This window comes from Chaetura pelagica, unplaced genomic scaffold (assembly GCF_000747805.2).
Source record: "Chaetura pelagica isolate M959 unplaced genomic scaffold, ChaPel_1.0 scaffold356, whole genome shotgun sequence".
In the NCBI taxonomy this organism is placed as follows: domain Eukaryota; kingdom Metazoa; phylum Chordata; class Aves; order Apodiformes; family Apodidae; genus Chaetura; species Chaetura pelagica.
Window position 1 is genome coordinate 9,118,580 of NW_009953964.1, and position 22,527 is coordinate 9,141,106.

Genomic DNA, 22,527 nt, shown 5'->3' on the forward strand with positions numbered 1-22,527 from the left:
CCTGTCCTGGTTTGAGCCAGAACCAATTTTCTTTCTAATAATTTTGCTTTTCAGTTAAGTCTTTTGTAAGTAACTACTTGCTGAAACTAGCAGCATGTTTTCCAGTCACTGTCTGTTTCTAGGACTAATAACATGGCTTTTGTTTCCACAACACAGTATGAAGACATCCCCCATGAAGCCGGGTTGATTTTGAGGATGTCTGCTTAATTATCCTCTGGCAGGGCACACAGAATGGCTACATTTCCTGGGTGATACTGTGTGATATTTATCCTCCTGTCAAATTCCAGTGGGGGCAAAACTCCTGTAGTCACTCGGCTGAGAGACACTGTGTATACTCTGTCTTGTAGTATATTCTATCTCATAGTATGTTCATGAGGAGAATAAATACCTTTCTGGAAGATATATTTTATATATAGCCAAATATAGTTACTTTTAGTTAAGCATAAGTTTTATGATTCACAGGAGGAGTAACTGAATTAAATCCAATATACAAGAAGTTTCTTCTGAGCTCAAAGCATATGAAGCAACACAGTTTGAGATTAAAAAAACCCAGAAGAACAAGGTAGGAAGCTGATAACAAAAATATACATTCTGTTCCTGGCTTTTTTATCCTTTTCACGACAACAAAATAATTTATTTTGTAGAACGTGACGGGACAGATGAAATATTCAGATACTTTGTTTTGCTGCAGAGGAGACTGGGAAACCCAGATGTCCCCTTAGTCCCCTTGTCAAAGGTGTCAGGTCCATCCTGAGCTAGGGATGGCAGCAATGTTCTGGATGTTAGTGAGGTCCCACTCTCTACAGCTGCTACACACTGGGGTTATTTTAAGCTCTAAAGATGGTTTATCAAATTAAATTTCTGAAAAAAATGGTAACATGTTAGTCATAGTTACTTCACATTTTTCTTGCTACAGGCTGTGGGATGTTTATTAGCTCTGATAGCTGTTCTGAGGATCTCCTTTCTGGGTCTGTATTTCACATTTAATGAATGCTTTTGCAATTTCATGGCCGTTTTCTGAAGTCAGGGTGGCATTTTGCAAACCCTAATGGTTTATGGGCCATTTCAGACTTCACTGATTTCTGCCCACTTCTGTACATGAAGCTACTCACAACTCCAAAGTGTTGCTTCTCCCCCATTCTGCTGCATATCTGCAGGTACTTGAAAGCACAGTCTGTGAAAGCAACAATAGGGACCCTCTCTCCTTAACCAGGACAAATAAGTCCACATGGTAGTGATTTCACCACAACCAGTGGGGCCACTGGTTGGTGAAGAGGCAGAAGGGGGACCACACACTCCAGGGTGAAATGTCCAAGAGCTCACGGCCTCCTAGGGAGAAGCTATGTGCCTACAATCAAGTAATTCCACTTATGGCACAGGAAGTATAGATTCCCTGCTCAAGCTCATGCAGCATCCAAATGCACAACACAAACTGCCACCAGCTACTGCTGGACTCTCCATGACTGGTTACTGTCTGGCCTTGGTCACACTCATCTAGCTTCAAGGACATCAGTCAACCTCCTGCCCAGCAGCCTCACTCCTTGGCTGAAGAGGCTATGAGCAAATAACCCACAGCTACACTGTTTTGGTCATCCACAGGTCACCAGTTTCAGAGTGTATCTTTAAAGTGTTTGGTAGGTTGTGAGCAGCATACTTAAAAGCATGATTAAAGTTCTGGCTAGTAAGGCTGTCCTTAAAAAGGATGCAACTGTCCATAAAAATGATGCTACTTTCCTTCAAAAGCAAATTTTTGTCTCTGTGGGGAACCCAAGTTCCCTGGGGACTGGTCTGAGTCTGAGGAAGATGCATTCACAAGAGCAAGGAGCTGCTGTGAACTTCACCCCCTGCTGCGTTGAGTGATGCGTCTGTGCTTTTGATCTTACATTTTTTTGGTGATAAATAGGTAGTGGCATGTGCATTTAAAACAAACATGCTCAGGACAGGAAAAAAAAAAACAAAACACAACCCTCCAGACAAATTTCCTCTACTCCTTTCCAAAACAAAACTGAAATAAACAAACCAAAACCTCTACAAAAACAAAATACACCCCTGCACTTGCTCCTTTCTGCCGGGGAGAGGATGACAGAACAGATGTATAACAGAAGCTATTTATGTTGGTTAATACACTACCGGGGAGATGCTGAGAGATTGTAGTGATAAGTTTAGAAGCAACCATATAGGAAATATATTGGAATAAAGCAGATCCCCACCTGCCCACAGTGTCGTTCTACCAAGCATTCATTTCTAAGAGATGTGTCACAGAAATCCTGCACCAGGTTTGTGTGAAAAATACATGTGAAATGCGGAGAGCACTCAGAGCCCTTCTGTACAACAGCATCCTACAGAAATTCTCACTCTCCTGCTTCCTCCTTCCTTTCACATTTTGCAGAAATGTTCTCCTCCACTTGCAACCAGGAGCTGTGCTCAGAGTACTGGGAGTTATAATCATTTCCATATTTCATTTTTCAAATTTTCTCTTCTTGCAAATATTTGTAGTCAGAAAGTGCTCCTGTGCTCCATGGGAAAATACTGGTTTTAATGAAATTGCAGTTTTCATTATCAGGATTTCATTATCAAATTAACAACATTAAAATAACAATTGCAGAAACCTTCTGATTTCCCATTTCAAAGCAAAATGAAATAACACTTTGAAATGGTGATTCAAAGCATGCTTAGCTAGAGCAAGTCTTGTTATTTGGATCAAAACCACTAATCTTCTTGGATGAAAGATGTTTCAAAATTTGCTATTCTGCAAAGTCTCAGCTTTTCACCTCTCCACGCTCCTCCTTGGAACACAAACTGGTTATTGCAATGTCCCCAAAGGAAGACAGTCTCTTTCCTAAATAACGATGACAAGAACCACAATGAAAATGAAAATGGCAATAACCTGATCCTAATGCACAGGGCTGTGTTACAAGACAGCGATAAAGTTGAAATTCCCTCTGCTGGGAAGACTTTCTGAATGCTCCGACTGGACTCTTACTAATCAATGATCTGATGATAAAACATATTCATAAAAGCTGTCACTATCAAAGTGCCCTGGGAGCTCTTATTTCCCTGCTATCCCAAGCTCATTAATAGTTGGACAAATTACCATCTGATAGCCAAGGAGCTGGTGCCTGGTCTCCCCTGCCATCCCACGGGAGCCGTGCTGAGCTGTGCAATGTTATCTCCTCTTGCCAACTGCCTTGTGCCTCCTTCTTGTTCCCCAAGCTTTGATACCACCCCAGATTGTGGGAAATTAACTTCTGCCTACTGTGTTCGCCCACAAGACACATATCTCTGCTGAGATTTCCCTTGAAGAGTAAGGAGACAAAGCCCAAAAAAGGAAGGATGAGGAAAAAAAGAAAAAGGCCATCTGCTTTTACCCAAGCATTGCTTCAGATGCCAGCACGGCACGTAAATGCACACTCTGTCTGTAAAACCATCCTCATGACTGGCAGTACCTCTGGTTTGAGAAAAAAACTGACCAAAAATCTTCTTAGCCTAAATTTGAACAGGCAACTTTCCTGGTCTGATGAGCTTATATGTAAAACCCAAGTGTGTGCAAGCAGTGCAGAGACATGCTGTGCTTCTTGGAGCCATGGAGGAGGTGAAGGACAGCAGTGTCCTGCAGCCTTTGGTGCTTGGCCTGCCCACATGCTCTCCAACCAATCAATCCACCAACCTCCAACTAATATCCAGAGCAGACCTCTTGGGAACGTTGGTACATATGATCCACATCCCAAGCCACAGCTCATTAACCCTTTTCCAGCCTCACAAACCATTACAAAGTACCTCTGCCCTGGACACAAAACACTGGAGGCCTCACAAACCTCATCCCTGCCTCAGGACACATACCACCAAGAAAGATCTCAGCTATTACAAACATTACTTACTGGACATACAACTTACTTAGATATACACAAAACCTATCAGGGTCATACTGGCAGCTGTTTGGTTCTTATGGTTTTGATTCTTTTTCTGTTCTTTTTGAATGCCTTTAGGTTGAACAAGGCTTTGAGAAGATACGTGTATCATGGGCTCCTGCAGGCGGCAAAACCTCTGTCATAAGTTGTGGGAATACAGCTCTCAAAAATGAAGGAGGTATTCCCAGACGTTATTTAAAAATAAGTCTCTGCTTGTGACTCTATCACAAATGCACATCTTCTACATTTCATGCAGGTTTTCAGCCACTTTATATTGTGCTAGTTTTTCCAAGAAAAATTAAAAAGCAATCACAAGAGTCATTAATTTGTACAGAGAATAAAAGTCTCCATCCAAAGACTTTTTAGGAACCCTTTGGACTTAAGGTCCTACTGTACTTTCAGGCAGCAGAACTACTGACTGAAACAGGAACCAGAAAGAAAACTTCATACTTCTCTGACCTTTTAAAAGGCCAATAATACTTAAAACTACCCGGTGTGCTTCATAATCTCTGGCACAGACCATATAACCTTTCACTGGGCATCTACTGTATTATTTCTCCTTACTTTACTGGAATTTTATAGCTTCTCTATAATGCTAGACTGACCTTTTTTCTAATGGCAACAAAATAAATGACTGACAAAAGTTGATTGCAAAAGTGTGGCTTTAGAAAATCTTGTTTACACATCTGTGAATTCCCTCAAAAGAACTCCCCAGCATAAATTTAGGATGGTAATTTTATGGTCCTAGGTCTGAGGTTCCAAGTTCATGGGTGCAAGACCTGTGAACCCTTGGATCCTTTCTGTAGCTGATTCAGAAGTCAACACTATGGTTCAGGAAGGGAGGTCAAAGAAGAACCTGTTCAGCTCCAACACATGCAGAAAGACTAAATCACACAGATTAGAAGAAGGTTCACTGGGGAAGCCAACCCACCTTGGAGAAATATCACATCCTTGCTGCATGAAAGCTCCCAAGGAGAACCAGAGACTGTTGAATATCCCAAACTCATTTGTCTGGTCAGTGGCTGGTTGGTCTCGTCCTTCTTCAAACTCCTCAGTGTGCCACTCGTAGGGGCTGAAGCGACTCACCAGGAAAAGGACAACGCTCACTCCAATGTAGGCAAAAACAATGCACATCCATATCTCATAAGCCAAAGGATCCAGAAAAGAAAAAACTCCTGGTTTGGACTTCTGAGGTTTTTTTATCATGATAGATATACCTAAACTCATAAACGGTTTGGAAAAGTCTATAACTTCTTCTCGAACCAGGGTGATGGTTAATGGTGCCACAGCCACATCCGCCCTCTGAAAAGGAGAGACAGAAATGAGATTTGCATTCTGGGGATAAAATATATCTGCTAACTCCAGCTATGTTCCTTTGATCTCTGTTTACCCCCGCTATCTCGGAAAAAATCAGACAAAACCAATTGCAAGAGAAATGTTAAAAAGAAACAGGCCATAATATTGGTGGGTTATTTCCATTTTATCACTCCGGATTACCAGCTGTTTTTAAATCACAGCACTTTCTTTCTGCAGCCACTCAGCTCTTCTTGTCTGATTTATCCACTGATGTCACAGTCTGATGCAGATGATTTTTTGCAAAAAGAACTTTATCATCCAGACATCAAAAGACAGAAGGAAAGGCCAGTTGCCTGAAAAAGGATGCCAGGGTGTTTACTTCCATCAGGAACTGCTTTTTGATTGCATAACTGATGCAGGAGAAGAGGAAAAATGTTCCAGTGACACTGATGTGCTCTCTCCACTTATTTTACAATCCATCTTGAAAATGGAAAGAGAAATACAGTGAAGTGGCTGTCAGCATATACCACTGAGCTACCAGCAGGAGACAGATCATGCCTCACTCCAACAGAGTGACAGAGACTTGGGCACTGATGCTCCCTACACTAATATCCCCTTTCCCCACAAGGCAAGATTACATCCCCCCGATTTAAAACACCACAGAAGGAGAACTACCAGAATGAGACATGCTTAGAAGTGTAGGGTGCAGGTGTATATCTGAGATGATGGAATGAGTGGCTAGACAGACAATGGTCTAGTCCTACCATTCCCCAGTCATATGCTAAGTGTTTGAAATCTTTTCCTTTCATTCCATCAGTATCAGTCAAATTAAAATGGGGTAAAATTTGGAGAACCTACCCATGGGAAAGTTTGACATTTCAATACTTGTTTTTCAAAAAATGGAACAGAAAACCTCTTGGAACTGTTGAAAGGAAACGTTCTGACATTTCCAAAGGCACAAAATGTGTTGTCCCTCCCTGAATTAAAATGTTTTACTTGTGCTGGTTATTTGCATTGTCAGAGTTACAGTCCTGAAGACAGCTCAGGCTCTAGGGCTTGAATGTGTTCTCAAGTACCAAGAGGTGAAGAAAATGGATGAGGCTGGAAACTCACCCCATAAACGAGCTCTCCAACCATGCCATTCCACGTTTTGGTGTCAGGGTCCCTGGCTCCATACTTCCCATCCCTGACAATCTCCAGCCTGTAGTGGTAGCCAACATGCTTTGCGATCTCAGCAGCGAGCTCCACGCAGTAGCCTTCATACCTCTCATTGCCTTCAAACTGGTTGGCATTCTTCTTGAGCATCACATATGGGTCTTCCTGGCACAGAGAAGACCAGTACTGAGCCATGCTCCACAGTTTTAGAGATGCACATCAGGGGTTCAAACTAAAGCCCAGTGTGCAGCTTCTGGTCCCCTTGCAAAGCTCTAGCATTATGTTCCTGTACCAAAGGGCACAGCCAACACACAATGGGCTTATTTTGAAGATATAAAGTGTGATTTTTATTGTGACATTTTCTATTTATTCAAGCTGAATTTGTCTGCAGCTTCTGCAGTGATGGACTCGAGGAAAACGGAATAGCTGAGGGGGGTTGGGTAACAAATCTTTTAGTGCAGTTCTGCAAGGGATACTCGGTGCATCTGAGCACTGAATTTTTGAAGGCATTTCTGCCTATGTGGACACAGGCAGAATCAAATCATCTGGCCAAGAGACAGCCCTAAAGATGTTTAACTCAGTTTTACTATTGTGTCTTCTCTGTGGACTCACAGTAATGATTCAAAAAAAAGTTAATGAAGTTTCAGGTTTCTGCAGGGTAAGTGTACACAATGACACAAGAGAGGATAGCATACATTATGGGGTATTATTACTTCATGATTATAGTGGAGATTTGTTTTTAAAGCCATGATTCAAGCCTCTCAGCACAATACAGCTCATCCTTCCCAAAATTACAGCCCCCATCCTGTGGGCTAAATACAAAGAACAGGTATAATATTCCTAATTTACCTATGCTGATGCCTCTACCACCTTGTCATAATCTTTTGTATTTTCTACACTTAAGCGTGAGAACTCTTTACTATCTATTTAATTAGCCACAGCAATTTTCAGATATCTTTATGGACCTAGCAGGAAACAGTAAGTGCTATTATTATTATTATTGTTGTTGTTGTTGTTATAAAAATGATACAGTACAAAAGAGGGCACATGAGGGGGAAGAGGGAGGCTGCACATCAGGGAGATGGGAGAGAGAAAGAGCTGGGATAGATGTCACAGCACTTACTAGGATAGTTGTGACTATATAAGTCCTATTCTGGAGACTTGTAGACTCATTGCCACTTTGAGTATCTATGGCTGCTGGAACCAACTTCTCATCTTCATTCCAATAACCAATCTGCCAAATACAAAACCAAGATCTCTCTTTGTAATATTAATATCTCTTTGTCATATTAATCAAGATATGGCAACAGGGTCACCAGGCCAGAGTCAGCTTTCTCTGCGTGTTCATACCCAACCAGGTATCTCCTTTCCTAATTACTGATGTTTTCTGTTGGGCAGACCAGGAACCCCCATTCCACCAAGTCTTCAGCCTGCAAACAAGGTGCATGATATGCTGAGGTAGAAAAGTGCTTGTGTGCACACAGGAATAGTTGGCACACAATTATTGCAATTCCCTGCCCCGTCCCTACTCAAAGAGGTCACACTTCCCCTGTGTGACTTCTGAGTGATTTTCTCACGGTGAGCAGGCCTACTCCATATCCAGATGCTAGAGGGTGATAAAATGCAATTCTCAAGCTGAAAGCCTGAATGAACATAGGACTGACTCTAATGAAATCTTGAGACAACAAGACAATATCAAGTGAGAAAAAAAACCCAACCCTTGCCAATGTCAAAACGTTCAGGGTTATGAATAAATGGGTCAGTTGTAATGGCAAAAACTCTTACATTAAGCTGTGTTTATTGATAATCAGGGATTTGGGCTGACCTATCACTGCTTGCAGGTACATCAAAGTGCCACTGAATGACACCTGGAAGATCATTGTTGAGCTTATCAATTTTAAGTCCTTGATTTTATAAGAGGTTTTCCATCACCTTATGTAAGTGTGCAGTTGCCTGAGCTCTGCTCATGTGAAAGGAGTTTTATCACAGGAATGGGAAAGGGTATTAACACAGGGCATGACCAGGAAGCTGCTATGGCAGATTAGAGATCATAACAGTTCAGGAGAAAAAATCTACACAGGCTTCTCATCTGTCTTCATCCCACAGACAAAAAGAAATAAGAGTGAGGAGAGAGCTTCCAAAGCTCTGCCCTAGGGCACCATAAAGGGAGATATGTACGTTTGTTTTGCACCTCTAACTGGGTGGATCTAAGTTACAATATGCATTGTGGCAGCAACGTACATGTCTGCCAAATAAATATCATCTCTGTCAGTAAACACACAGCAAAATCAAGACATTTAGCATTCTGTTTCTTCTCCTCTAGACACTCCAGATTGCCAACTTCTTGAAGTTCAGAGACCCAAACAGGACACAATACTGCATTTTTCCTCTTATGAATACAGTGCAAGGGAGGAAGGCCACTTTGTATGTCTTCAAAAAGACACTTCTTTCACAATGGGAAATTTGCCTTTTTATTTCCACCAGCTTGACTCTGGAGGGTTCTGATCTCACATCAGCTGCTTTTGTGTAAGCATGAATTGGGAGTAGGGGCTGTAAATGTGGAACTTGCACTATTTTTAGTTTTTCTCAGTTTCAAACAAGTATTCTATTCTTCAGAAGACTGGGGGGGTGCAGAGGGATTCCAGAAAATACACCATTCCAAAACATTTAGTAGCTCTCCCTTACTGACAGGATACTTGAGCTATTTTCTGTTCTTCCAATAGGCAGCATCTAAAGCAGGACATAAATACATGGAGTCAGATTTTCAAAAGGATTAGTGTTTCAAGGGCTCAGCACTCCTGAACAAGGTCAGATTTTCCAGAGTGCCTGGAATATAGAAATGGATCAAGACTCCAGAACAGCACAAATGTCTCAGGACATGGTTATTGTCATTTCATGAAGAGCAGAATTAGGTCAACATAAAGGGTTCACCTACACTGCTTAGGGCAGAAAAGTTTTGTCTGGCTCTGCCTTGGCTCATCCTTGGAAAATAAAAGCAGGAGAGGAAAAAAGACAGTTGTGCAGCTAAGCCTGAGCTAGTGTGCCCTGCCAATAGTGAGGCTGAGTTGGCCAAGATTTTACTACCCTGGAAATGCCTGCCCCACAGCTGAGATGCCATTGCTGCTCTTGATAACCCCTTCCATATGTTGTATTTTTTTTGTAATATATCATGAGTTCCCCCTTGAGCTTGGCTTTGCTCCTCTAGAGCTGGGAAGGCACTCATGGTGACCCCACACAGAAGCTTTCATGAACAGAAACATCTGTTGAGACCAAGCACACCACAAGGCAAACACCAGGCTGGCATCTGACACAGGATCTCAGGTTGCTCTCTCCTTTACCTTTCTGATCCCATCGTGTTTCATTTCAATCACTTGGAGGGTGTAGTTGGTTCTCCGTCCCTTCTCATTGAACTGAACGTTGCCAGACAGTCCTTCAAAGCGGACCTTAAAGACACAAAAATCAATGAGGACAACAAATTGGTCAGCACCTCCCAGGGTGATGGTTTGGCAGCAGTAAGAAGCAAGAGGAAGAAGGATGGGGAGTGCAGTCGTGTCTCTCAGATCCGTGCAGGGGAGAAAGGACATCTATCTGACACCAGGCTTTCACTTTCTCTCTGCAGAGCATGCCTGGCCACATGCAGAGCTGTTCTCTTAACTTACCTTTTCTTAAAAAAAACCCTTTCTCTTAAAACTCAGTGGTCTATTACTGAGCTTAGCGATGCGTAAGAGCTCGATCACGTGTGAGCTCATCACCTCTTGGGATGTGACAGTGAGCTAAATCAGCTCTGAACTCCTTGGGTTTGTGGGGTTTTTTATATTTTCTAAATCTGACCTGGAGTCACGATCTGGTGAAGAGTTTGTCAGTTCATATCAGGAACTGGATTTGGAGGAAATGGGAAACCATGGCCACAGCTCCCAGCTGCCATCTTTCAATAGAAAGGAATCTATCAGTTAGCAAGCAAATTTAATTACCTCTGCAGCAGCCTAATAAAACCTGACAATTTAGTACTGTAAACAAAATTTGCATAGGAAATTTCCGATCCTAAGCCTCTGCTGCTAATGCTGCAGAGCTTAAGAGTGTTGTTCACATCACATTCCACTTCCTGAACTTCTCTCAAGTGTGGCCATTTCACCTGCTGCAGAAGTGTCCAGCCTGGAGTAGGGAAGGGCTTCTGACTGGAGCCACATCACCTGTGGGGACCAGGCAATAAGGATAGGAAAATGGGAAAAGGAGTGAAAATTTGTGTCTTTCTAGAGACCACCTGGAGAAGACTTCACATCTTTGGACTGGGAGTTAAAGGTTTGTTCTCAACTGTTCTGCTTGTTCCTACAACTGAGACTTCCCACATGCACAATGGGAACAGGTATTTAGCAGCCTCTTTAAGCACTCTGAGATCCTCAGAATAAACACCCACGGTGAGGAAATCAGGATATCTCATTATGGAGGGAATCTGTTGCTAATCTCCTTATACCGTACTTGTTTTCCAGCTGTTGTAACAAAGGTTTGTCATGAAAACTTCTATCTGCCATTACTTTCTGAAGCTCCTTCAGGTTAAGAGGTATTCCTGATGACATTGGGAGAAACATGTTCTTCCCTTCTCATAAAATGCAACATGCCCATAAAAGCTAGATACACTAGAAAAGCACCCCTGGCTAAAACACTTCTCTGTCTATTTCATGGACCCTTTGCTTTTCTTTTTAGGTCCTGACTGATTCTGAAGCTCAGGCCATGGGTGCTCGTGCTTTGTAACTTTATATGCACTAAAAAGCAGTTCTAGAGCACCAATTTCTTCTACCTGAATAACTGAAATCTGAATCCTGTGATATCTGTGTGGCAAAAGGGGTCTCTCCCATCCATCCTGCAGGCTGCAGCACAGCTTTTCAACAAGTACCATCCTCTCAGGTTCCCTGAGTCAGTACTAAATATGGCAAGGACTGATTTCAACAGTGCTAAAGCACCAGTAAAGTCAGCTGGGGACATGGGGCACATAAGCACATTTGTTTATATGAGATGGGCATGTTTGCTGGGAGAGCTGGAGCAGGAGGATGCTGTTGTGGCCTTTTGGTTCACACAGTTAGTGAGTAGTTAGGGGAGAGCTAACTGCTTACCAGATGTGGTAACCAAATCACCTTAACTCAAAATCTGTCAAAAATTATCAGAATCTTTTCAAGGTGCAACTGAAACCTCAGTCTCTTGGTTTAATGCAGTATTTTGTGAGCATTTTCCTGGGGGTGAAGTGGTTCTCATTAATAAAAACATACATTTTGCCAAAATGTGTTAGATTTCTGCTTTTAAAATCTGCACAGCATTTCAAATTGCTTTTCATCTTTGCTCCTGCCATCCATGACTCCTTCCTATGCTACACAGAAATAAGGCAATTCAGGAGCTTATTCCAGACATTAGAGTAGAAATAAGTAGAGAAACTTCTTGCTTTTAAGCAGCTTATAAAATTTTAGGCATTAGAAAATGGCAGGTGAAGAGAAAGTACACTGTGAACAGCTGTAGGGAATTGGCCTAATTGTGAGCCTTTACAGAAAGGATAACTCAAACCTTCAGTCTAATCCTAAATTCTTCTATTTCCATCTGCCTCTTTCTTGTTACAAAACTTAATGCTGGATGATTATTACATAGTTAAAATTTCCCTAGGAGAATTCTTCTTCCCCTGCGTGTTTCAGAGCCTTTTATTTTGATCATCACAACTGAACTGGTCAAAACTTTTGAAAATTATAATTTTTCAATGGTAAAGGAATCACTTTTGCCAATAGCTCTTCATGTTTTTTTGCCCCAAATCACTACAGTTGAAAAATTAATACTTTGGAAATGGTTTTAATGAAAAGATGAGGAAACTTTTAGAGGTGATTTTCCAATGCACACACAAAATTGTATTTTCTAGCTGTCTAAATTTGATATCCTAGTCTCATAAATTCAATAAAAGAAAATACTTGAGAATCCATTGCTCATCAAAAGACATCCAAGTATTTAATGTTTATTAGGTAACTGATCTCCCTAATGCATTGAGGAGGCTGATTTTATTATAAGGGTTTGGAGAAGCTATGAGAGTGATTTGCCCAAGGTCATGCAGAAAGTCAATGACAGACTTGAGAACAAAGTGAATCCAAGCAATAAAATCAGATGCAAGATTTGGTTTTACAGGAATTGTTTACCAGTAAGCCAAACCCAAATCAAAATAAAACACTTGAGGAAGTTTACATGTGATGCAAATTAACCAAATTAATTTTATTCTTCTTGCCTTCTTCACAGCTAAAGGAAGAAGATGGGATAAGCTATATTTGGATAACACTGAGCTAGCAGTATTTGCAAGGATGAAAAAAAGACAAACGATAGCAATGAAATTCAGCCTTGAAATTTAATGAAATTTGAAAATATTCTACCTTTCTAAGTCTTTAGTAAGAGTCTATTGTTTTTCTCTCTTGCTACAGCTTAATGTAGGTTTTTGGTTATTCAAAAAGCTAAATTTTTATACAGGAAAAAATGACAAGATTATCAGATTTAACAATCTAAATGGCTGTTATTAAGATTTTTATGAATCCTCACAGTATGGAACAAGCTATAATTTGGGCTTTAAGAACATTTTTATGACAGCCAACACATAAGGCAAAATTCACATGGTTTCAAGCCTCATTAGCAGTCTGGAACTGAAACAGAATTCACAGATTTGAAGGATCTACAAAAAAATATGGTCCGAGCAGGTCTCTCTCTTTTGGGAAGGGGAAGATAAAAATAAGGATCCTCCATTATTTTATAGGATAATATTTTGGCTTTTCACTCCAGAAAGTCAACATAAATTAGAAAATACAAAGACATATCTGTTGGTACCAGGAAAATCAGTTTGCTGGATGCACTCCTCAAATCTTTGGGAGACCTGGTTCTAATCTGGAAGGATCAGTTCCTCATCCCAAGTGATTAGTTAGAGCATTTCTGCTGCTAATCAACCCTCTACCCCCTCCTCTCCCTCCTCCCCCAGCCACCTTCAGCCATCTTTGCAGTGCACATATTGTTTGGGTTTCAAACCTGCTGCAGTGCTCTCTGGATGTCAATGCCCTGTCCCCATGGCACGGCTGGGTTGGCAAGGCAGTCCCCGGCGTTGCCGCGGCGGGAGATGTCGATCCGCTGCCTCCGCAGGTTCTGGAAGGCCTCGGCCATCACCCGCACCCCGTCATACGTGAGGGCTGAGGTGTACTGAAAAGAGTAGAGGAGTTGTACATTGCCCATTAGGGTGAGCTGACCTTGGGTGTGCTACACTGCTTCACTTCACGGCAGCTTTTCAGATGATTTATCCTTTTTCAATCCTTCCATCTACAAAGTTCAACAGCCTCTCGCTCCCTGTAAACATCACTGTCCTGTTGACTCGTAAAAGTTGGTGCCTTCCATGCCCTGAAGAGGACGTGACCTTCAGAGCCCTTTACCTCTTACCCAAGTCTTTGTGTTGAATTAGAATAATCGACTTGAACTTTAAAGGAATACATTATACAGTATAAATGTGTGATACACAAAATCAAGTAACAAGTGACCCTTCCTGGTCACAGATGGAGACCAGAAAACTCTAACACACAAGAGTTCTGCAAAAGATTTCAAGCAGAAACTTGTACAGAAACGAGTGTAAAACTCTTGGCATCAACAATAATCATTAGACCTAATTACTTTCCCTGTGATCACCTACTGGTTTATTTGTTTGCAACTTTGCTAAGCTAATATCCCCAAAGCTGACATTTCTATTGCAGCGTGTTTGTCACGACTGTATTTGGTTTTGAAAGTCAGATAGGAAAATAAAGGAACCTCCCTCCTCCACCCACCCCTTGACAGATTCAGGGTTTTCTGTGTTAGGAATTAAAATGTATTTCCCTTTTGTTGTACACACTGGTTTGAAATGCTCAGAAGGAACATCTGGAAAGACTTTATTACCACTGGATAGCTAACAAACCAGTCAAAGGTTAATGAGTTAATGAGGCTTTTTCTGTTTTATATACTTAACATTATGAGATGCTAAATCCTTAGATTTGAGGAGGGTAAAAACCAGGAGACTGAATGAATACGCTAACTTGTGTATTTCTTAGCAGACAGCAACTACTGCCTTGTAAAACATAGAAAATATTGAGGCACTTGTAACAGAAAATGTTCATAATTATATTAAGTGACAGACTTTCAGAGTGAGATTAAAGCACTCTGTGCAATCACAAAAAGGTAAGCATACCTTGAACTGAGCCACGTGGACCCTAAATTCAATTTTGTTTTAACACCACTTGCCTTTGGCTTCTTCCAGTCCACACGAGGATGCTCCCTGGCATCATTATTCCTCCACTGCTGCATGATCCTGGCAGGAACAGCATCTGTGTAATTCACCAACTGGAAGCCAGTTACATTGGCACCACTCTCCTTGAATTTTGTCAAGTCAATATCCATGAATCCCTAGTAAATGAGAGAAACAGGAGAAGGTCATCAGAGGAGCACATTTCTGGGTAGATAAGAAGGATCTCTCTAAGAATATGTCAGCCAGCTTAGGAAAAAGCTCTTCCCTCTGTGAGGTACAGTGAAAATCAGGAGAGGCACCACCATTCCCAACTATGGGGTGAACTTGCCTTCCTTACTTCTAACTTTTATGCAGAGTAATTCACCAAGCTCTAAATTCTATGGACTCAGTCACCAATGGACAGGCTACGTCTTTTCAAACCACAGTAGGGGAAACCTGTTCCTGAGTAATGAACTTCCAGCAGATCACAAAGTGGTTGTCCAGCTTGTCAAAGTAGTCCATCTATTTAAAAAGCCAGTTTATAGGATTTGCTAATTTGGGAGAAAAAAAGGTACTTTTTTGGACATCAGTTTATCAATGAAATACATTTATTTCATTTCTTCGTTGTTCTCTACTTCTTGCCCCTGCCTGGGATGAGCACAAGTGCACGAGTACACATGTATCAGGGTGGCACTGTGGAATTAGTCCTTCTTGTTGAGTCAGAGGCGAAAGAGTAATCAGTACAACACTGCAAGTGATACAGAGAAGAGGTCGTTTTTTGAGCTTTGATCCTATCTCTCCAGCACTGTTACTTTGCAAAACTGTTTGCTGTGTCTCCTTACACAAAGCAGGTGCTTCATCAGAGCCTCCGTCCTCCTGCTTGGGCTGCCCTGTGTGGAACAGGCTGAAGTACTGGGGCTTTTTCTTTTGGAATACAAGCACAAGAGAAGCAGTCACTTATTTTTCTAGTTCTGTCAGGACCCATAATGCATGAAGGAAAATGAAAGAGAGAACTGTGCACAATGCAATCACTTGAGCAACAGAAGAGCTTGTTTGAGCTCTGCCTTCCTAGTGCATGCAAGGTAGTAAGGCACTGGAATAGGTTGTCCAGAGAGGTTGTGGGTGACCCCTTCCTGGAGGTGTTCAAGGCCAGATTGGATGAGGTCTTGTGCAGCCTGGTCTTGTGTGAGGTGTCTCTGCTCATAACAGGGAGGTTGGAAATTGATGATCTTTAAGGTCCCTTCCAACCTTAACCATTCTATGATTCTATGCTCCCCACAGGCACCTTCTCGACTTACTACAGGGTTTTCTCTCCTGTGCTTACTCTCAAACATGTGATGATGGTGCGAGTTAAAAAAACCAAGTCACATTATTCCCAGGAGACACTGGTCAGGTCCCAAAATGGTGCTCTGTGCCTAGACTGAGGGAGCTAATTAGATGATCACCTTCCAAGGGCAGGATCAAGCATGGATGGAAACCTGTTCTGGGAACTGGCATCCTGCAGAGAGAAGACTAAATTGCCCTCTCACATCAGCATCAGGCTGAGGGAGTCAGAAGTGACTCAAATATGTCTTTAAAGACTTCCACACATTTTCTTCCAGCTTTTGTAAGCAATTTGGCATCCCCTTACAACGCTGAGGATTGAATATAGGTGTACAGGTGCTCTAAATAGATGAAATGTTTTGCTTCAAAGCACAGTTCTTTAGTTACAAAAAAAATAATCATAAAACCAGATGATGTTTTGTGTGTATGTGTTCCTCAGAATGCTGGTTAAATCCACCTCAATCTTGTTTGTAATTGCTAGCGTAGGGGTTTCAGAAAACCAGAGCTGTGATTAATGAATAGGAAATGCAGCAGAATAATTGTCCCTGACATCTTAATGCATTTCAGGCTGAGTGTTTTTTGACACACAAAGTTCCTAAGGTTCTGTAAGAGGGACCTCACAGGTTACCAACTGGCTATTCATGCCTAGGACCAAATTACACTGACATTTTGCTCATAGGCAGTGCTCAGGGGAAAAAAGATCTGTCAAAAGAAACTACCACACAACAACTTGAAGTTTATGCCTCCAGCCCCTCATTGGAAGGCTTACAAAGGCATGAAGAAGAAGTCCAATTTCACAACAGAGAATTAGTGAGATGTCTGGTGCATTTAGCTTCTGCAACAAGCAAATTTAAATAGGAAAAGTAAAAAGCAAATTATGATACCAGTGACAAGACAGCAGTAGTTGAAAACACCATCTTTCCCCATCCTGAAACTGAAGCAAGTACTCAACAATATTCACTGGGATTCATCTTAACATACAATTTAAAAATAAATCAAATAGACAAAGGGAATTATTTCTTTTTGAAAATTGTACTAATTTTCCCCCACTGATTTTTGACACAATTCAGGTTCTTTAAAAAGTGTGTGGACCTCTGAAGTTTTTCCAGTTGTTTAAAGCAGTTCGGACCATAGGGGACATAGCTAACCTTGAATATGCATTTGCATTTTTGCTGTTATCGACAGCTGATATAACTGTTTTCACCTGTTATCCCTCCTCCAAATGCTCCAGGAAAAAGCCAGTATAGGAATGAAATCTTAATTATAAAGGAATTTTTATCACTCCATCACTGAATTCTGCTCAGAGCAGACCTGGGTGAAGCAACAGCCAACGGACTTGGAATACCAGAGATCAGATATTTTAGAAAACAATTCCCAGAGGAGGTGAGCTCTTGCTGGCTAACATATAAACAAGAAAATATGAAATGTTATGCAAGCTGTCTCTTGAAAATGCTTCTATTGACAAAGTGGCATCTGGAATTAAATATACTTCTCTGTCTGTCTGGATTATCAGTCAGTGCTTGTAGGAAGCAGGAGAACAGGAGAATTACAATATTTGCAAGTAAAGATGTCATCAGTCATCTGTCACCATGTACTAACTATAGCCACATGTTGCAAAGTAAAGGGATCTTCCATTTAGTTTTCAATTGGCCATGTTTTGGAAAAAGAAAATAAATTCTTAAAAATTGTCCAAGTAAAGGCTGCAGCCCCCTTCTGAGGGACAGCAGATGTGCTTTTGCAGCAGTATGTTTAGTATCAAGCAGTTTGGGTTCAATTTAAATTCACTTCACAATATCATTTCAGCAAACCAGAGAATAGGGCCTCCTGCTTTGCATATGCCTGGAAAATGCCTGCCTTTTTCTGAAAGCCATGGAATTAGCAGGCTGACAATAAGCCACAAAAATCTGGACTCATCTACACTGCTGGGCTGAGCCTCCCTCCTCCAAGCCTGCTCTGAGTCACAGCATCTGCAACACAGAGTTTGAGCAACAGCCAAGCTCAGTTCAAAGGAAGAAACTTGCTCTTTAGCCCACACCACGGACTCCTCTGCATCCCTAGGCCTCAGAAAGCTATTCCATGCAGAAGTCCTGCTGCTAGTAAATATTACGGGCAGCTGTTACAGACCTTCATGCCTTCAAATAGAAAATAGAATGGTATTGGGAAGGGTTTTTTCCTCATTGTGTTTTCCTTGCTGCATCTGTTCTTTATGCTTTTCTTAAACAGAAAACAGTTTTCAGCCAAAGGTTGTTTTACTGTCCCATTCACTGCCTTGTTCACTGGAAGAGGTGTCAGCAAGTCACACATTTATATTCCTCTCCCCTGCTTGTGGGCTCAGTCATCAACAGAAATGTATAATGCAGGAAGACTGATGACTTGAAATGAGCCTTGTGAATCCATCTTGATTAAATGGCCCACAAAGGATCTGCTTTGAAAAGACAGTCCCCAAGAGAGCAGTCAGCTCCTTATTTATACCCTGAACACCTTGAGGAGCCAAGGCATGGAGAGGGCAGTGCAGATGGCTGTCAGGAGGTGTAGGAAAGCCTCATTCCTTTGTTCATGACCTTCCTCAAATCTGTCAGCACCACTAAATTTCCCTCATCTCTTCTTTCACCCTCGCATTTCACTGCCTCACTGTCCTAAACCTCTGCCTTACCTCTGCACACTGATGACACTGGCTGGCATTGCTCCTTATGGGAGCAAAAAGCATTTAACTAATACACCCTGAGCTTGGGTGCGTGACAAAGAAACCTGTGGCAGCATCAGGAAACTGGTCCAGCTCTCTTTAGATGTTATCCATGTGTGGCTTGCAATGCCAGACTGCTTCCTCCCAGCAGACTTTATGATTATATGAAACTTTGCAAAGCAAAACAATTGCCTCTGAGTGGCTGTTGATCAGCTGAGGGAATGCACAGTGGCTCCTGTCTTTCCAAGGTACATCAGTGTCTTTCTGCAAAAAGAAAGAAGTTGAGTTTTTCCAGACAGAGCATCCCTAATAGACCAAATTATCTTCAAGCTTGACTTCTGCAGTGAAGCATCATTCCTCACTCCCATCACTTTGCATTAATAAGGAGGGTACTTCAAAACAGAGCCCATCTGCTCAAGCCTTGTTCCAGCATGGACAGGCCTTCTTCTCTTCTGCAATTATTCATGTGTCAAAACTCATCGTGGCAGCAAAACAACTGAGTCCTCACTGTAACATAGAAGTAAATGGAGAAGAAAGGGAAAAGTAAAACATGAAGGGGGGGTCACTATCACACAGAGTCTCAATCCCAAAGTTTGATGAGTCTGTTTTTCCTGGTCTATCGAAGCAAACCAAGCCAGGTGAGTATCCAGACTTAAAGGATATTGGGCTGGAGATGACGTGTAACTTTTTTTTGGTACAGCTGTACATATTTTCTTTGTGATATTATTTGCATCAGCCCTATCCTACTGCTGCAGCACATTCTGGATAGATATGGTCCTACAGATCTTGTTGGAAAGCTCAGTCCTGGCAGAGGGACAGATGCTCTAGTTGGATGTTTGTGCTTTAGAGAGCTTTCAGAGCAGAAATTCATTTAAAGGTTTGGGAGACATGCTGTGTGGTGACAAATGCCAAGACTTCGATCAAATATATGATTAAGGGATGACCTGATCACAGTTTACAAGGACCAAAGCATCAGTAATGGAATATTTGGTCTAGCAAACAGAAACATAAATCCAATGGAGAAAGCTGAAGCTAAGAAAATTTGGACTAGAATAAAGCACTGATGAAGTCACCATGAGGAAGATCCTGTGGATTTACATGTCACCCCATGCCAGATGAGCTTGGGTAATGAATTAGGAGACTGCAAATGGCTGAGGAAATCTGTTCATTTAACACCTTTCTGCTAAGATTTAAACAAACACATTTTTCCTTCTAATGGCTGTAATATAATCTGTCAGTTACTCACCTGATGCTCAGCAATTTTTTTTAAGCCACAGTAAGTCACTCATATTTTTGAGTCCTCATTAGCTCCTGCAAAAATCCTTCCAAGGTTGCAGTTCATATTCTCCCATGTGGGCAACTTTTGTACAAGAACCAGATTATTTTCTTTTACATGAGATGCTCTAATTCAAGCAAAATTTAATTCAGGGCACTGCTGTGTCTCTTATTAGTAGTAATTCAGATGAGATAATATTTTAAGAGTCTCTTCTGCTTAATAATTTTTGAATCAGGACAGAAAAACTATTTGGAAGTGAAATGCAGACCTCAGAAATTTTGCTGATATATTGTCTTCCTCTGTCTGGAAAACCAAGTTTTCCCAGGAGCCTACTTGCACCAATCTCTCAGAAAGAAAAAAGGTCTAACTGGCACAATTTTAGAAATCTGAAAATTTTAGCAAGTTTAGAAACTTAGGGCATCTCTTTCCAACAGAAGAATGTAATTTTTCAAGACCAGGCATCCTGAGATCTTACTAGGACAAGCAGCTGATGCAATACATATTCTTTTGGAAACTCCCACAAAAGAGAGGTTCCAGTCAGATGGAGGTGCAAACCTGAGTAGGGCTGACCTTGATAGCACCTGCAGTCAGCAGTCTCAGCCTTGGTGGTGCAGAAGGTCTCCCTTCCATTTTTGGAGAGAAACAATCAAAGAGGTCTGTGTAAACCACAGATGAATGGAATCAAACCAGTACATTTTGCCTGACTGCTGCACAAGCCACTCTGCTGGCAAAGCTGCTGTGCTGTTAACATCCAAAGCTACCACAACTGCTTGCAAAGTGAAACTCTAACCTAACCCAGCACTGACACAGGCTGATGTAAAATGGCACAGGAAAAAATGCTTACCCTTGCTAATCAACTCTGGTTTTATCTTTACTTCTCCCCACTACCCCTGGCATCAGCAATCTCATATACTTATCTGCTCAACTTCAAATGAGAGCATTTGCTAAAAGAACAACCTGGACTAATGCATCAGGAAAATAAAAAAAGGCTAAACTACTATCTGTGACAGCTGTCTTTCATACTTTCTTTTAAAGAGAGGTCACATGAATGTCACTTATTTTAAGACAAAGATTTTACTCTGCCCAAAAGAGCTGATGTTCTACTACTGACAGCAGTCAGTCTACAGCCCTGGTATAGGACAAACAGATGCATAAAGCCAAGGTTATGTGGAAAAAGCCTGTAACATCAAAAGAAAGAAATCCCAGAAGTTTCCAAGCTTTCTCTTCTGATAGTATTGACTGTATTATTTTTTTCTTTGTGGTTGCTAGACTGATGCTTTCAAAGTCCAAGAACAAAGCTTAGAAACTAAGACACACAAAACCAAAAACTCCTCAAAGTTGCCAAACCTCTCTGAGTTCCAAAAAGAAAAAGAAAAACAGGGATACAAAGAGAGAGAGACAGAGATTAAAACAGGGATACAAAGAGAGAGAGACAGAGAGAGGGAGATATATGTTTGCAGCCGGTACACCTGAGAAATATCCAGGCTGGCAGCTGGTAGAAGCAAGTTGGGGTAACTCTAACAGGTACTGGTTAGGGATCAGATTTTCTTGAGTTTGAAGGGCCATAGGCAATGACAAATTTGGCTCAAGGAGAGGCAGGGATGCTTACAGGAACCCTTCCCCATGGCAGTGATGTTGCAGACAGACCTTTGTGGGATGGGCAAGGCTGAGCATAGAAGACAAGTTGTGCCTTTAACAGGCATAGCAGATTCAGAGAAGGATGTTTGCCCATGGCTTAAGGTGTGGAACCATTTCATTTTGTTGGTGAACACAGCTATATTATTGTCTCACCTTAGCAACAGAAATTTCACTGAAAAACAAAGCTGTTCCTGCTAGGAAATACTAGCTTTCATTTGCTGCTGCTTGTCAAATTCTGCCTGGTGCTTTGCTACAGCTCACCTGACAGCAACCACTGGGCAAACAAGCAGTGATTAATGCAAACCAGTTCCTCCTTTTTCATGAATTGTCTGTGACCAGACAGGGAATTTCTCCATGTTCAAAATGTGTCCATTGGGTGATTTTTATAGTTCTTGTTCAGCCTGTGCATTGCCTTACAAACTTGCTTGCTTTGCATTCCTGATGCAACACCAGTTTGGAGCTGCTGTAACTGGGCAGTCGTGTGCTGCTGCAGGTTTTTTTTGCTGAATATAGCTCTGAAAAAACATATAGCTAAAAATAAGAATTTTGGTGGGGTTATCCATAAATATTTTCCAACATTTGCTTCCAATATGTCATTTCCATAATTGTTTTCCCATGGGAAAGGGCTCAAGAAGGTTAGGCAGTGTTAAAAAAAGCAAATATTTTAAATTCATCACCTTGCTTCAGCTAGTGCAGGTAACTTGGTGGCTACAAACCAGCTCAGGACTCACTTGACTGGTGCAAGGCAGAACCTGACCCAGCCAAGGCTGGGAGCCTTATCTTCATATGGGATCAAAGCCTTGAAATTAGAACTCCATCAGTTAGCACAGGGGAGAAAAAAATACTGATTTGGAAGTGCTCAGGCACTTGCAGTTTTTAGTGCTTAATTTATTCTCTTATGACCTAGTACTCTGGAATGAGCCACTTCCACAGAATTGGGCTATTTTCCAGGCATGTGGGTTGAACATGAGGATACACGTGTGTGTGTGTGTGGGCAACG

At 41.5% G+C, this 22,527-nt stretch overlaps 1 protein-coding gene across 3 annotated transcripts in view; it reads right to left on the minus strand.

The window, feature by feature from the left end:
* Positions 1-22,527, minus strand: part of GRIA1 (glutamate receptor, ionotropic, AMPA 1) — a 118,056-nt gene that overhangs the window by 29,485 nt on the left and 66,044 nt on the right. For all 3 annotated transcript variants that reach the window (XM_010002015.1, XM_010002016.1, XM_010002017.1), the window contains 6 exons: positions 14,625-14,786; positions 13,392-13,559; positions 9,698-9,802; positions 7,483-7,593; positions 6,318-6,524; positions 4,840-5,210 (listed from right to left, as the gene is read on the minus strand). In XM_010002015.1, coding sequence (XP_010000317.1) covers positions 4,840-5,210; positions 6,318-6,524; positions 7,483-7,593; positions 9,698-9,802; positions 13,392-13,559; positions 14,625-14,786 — 1,124 coding nt within the window. The remainder of the gene's footprint in view (positions 1-4,839; positions 5,211-6,317; positions 6,525-7,482; positions 7,594-9,697; positions 9,803-13,391; positions 13,560-14,624; positions 14,787-22,527) is intronic.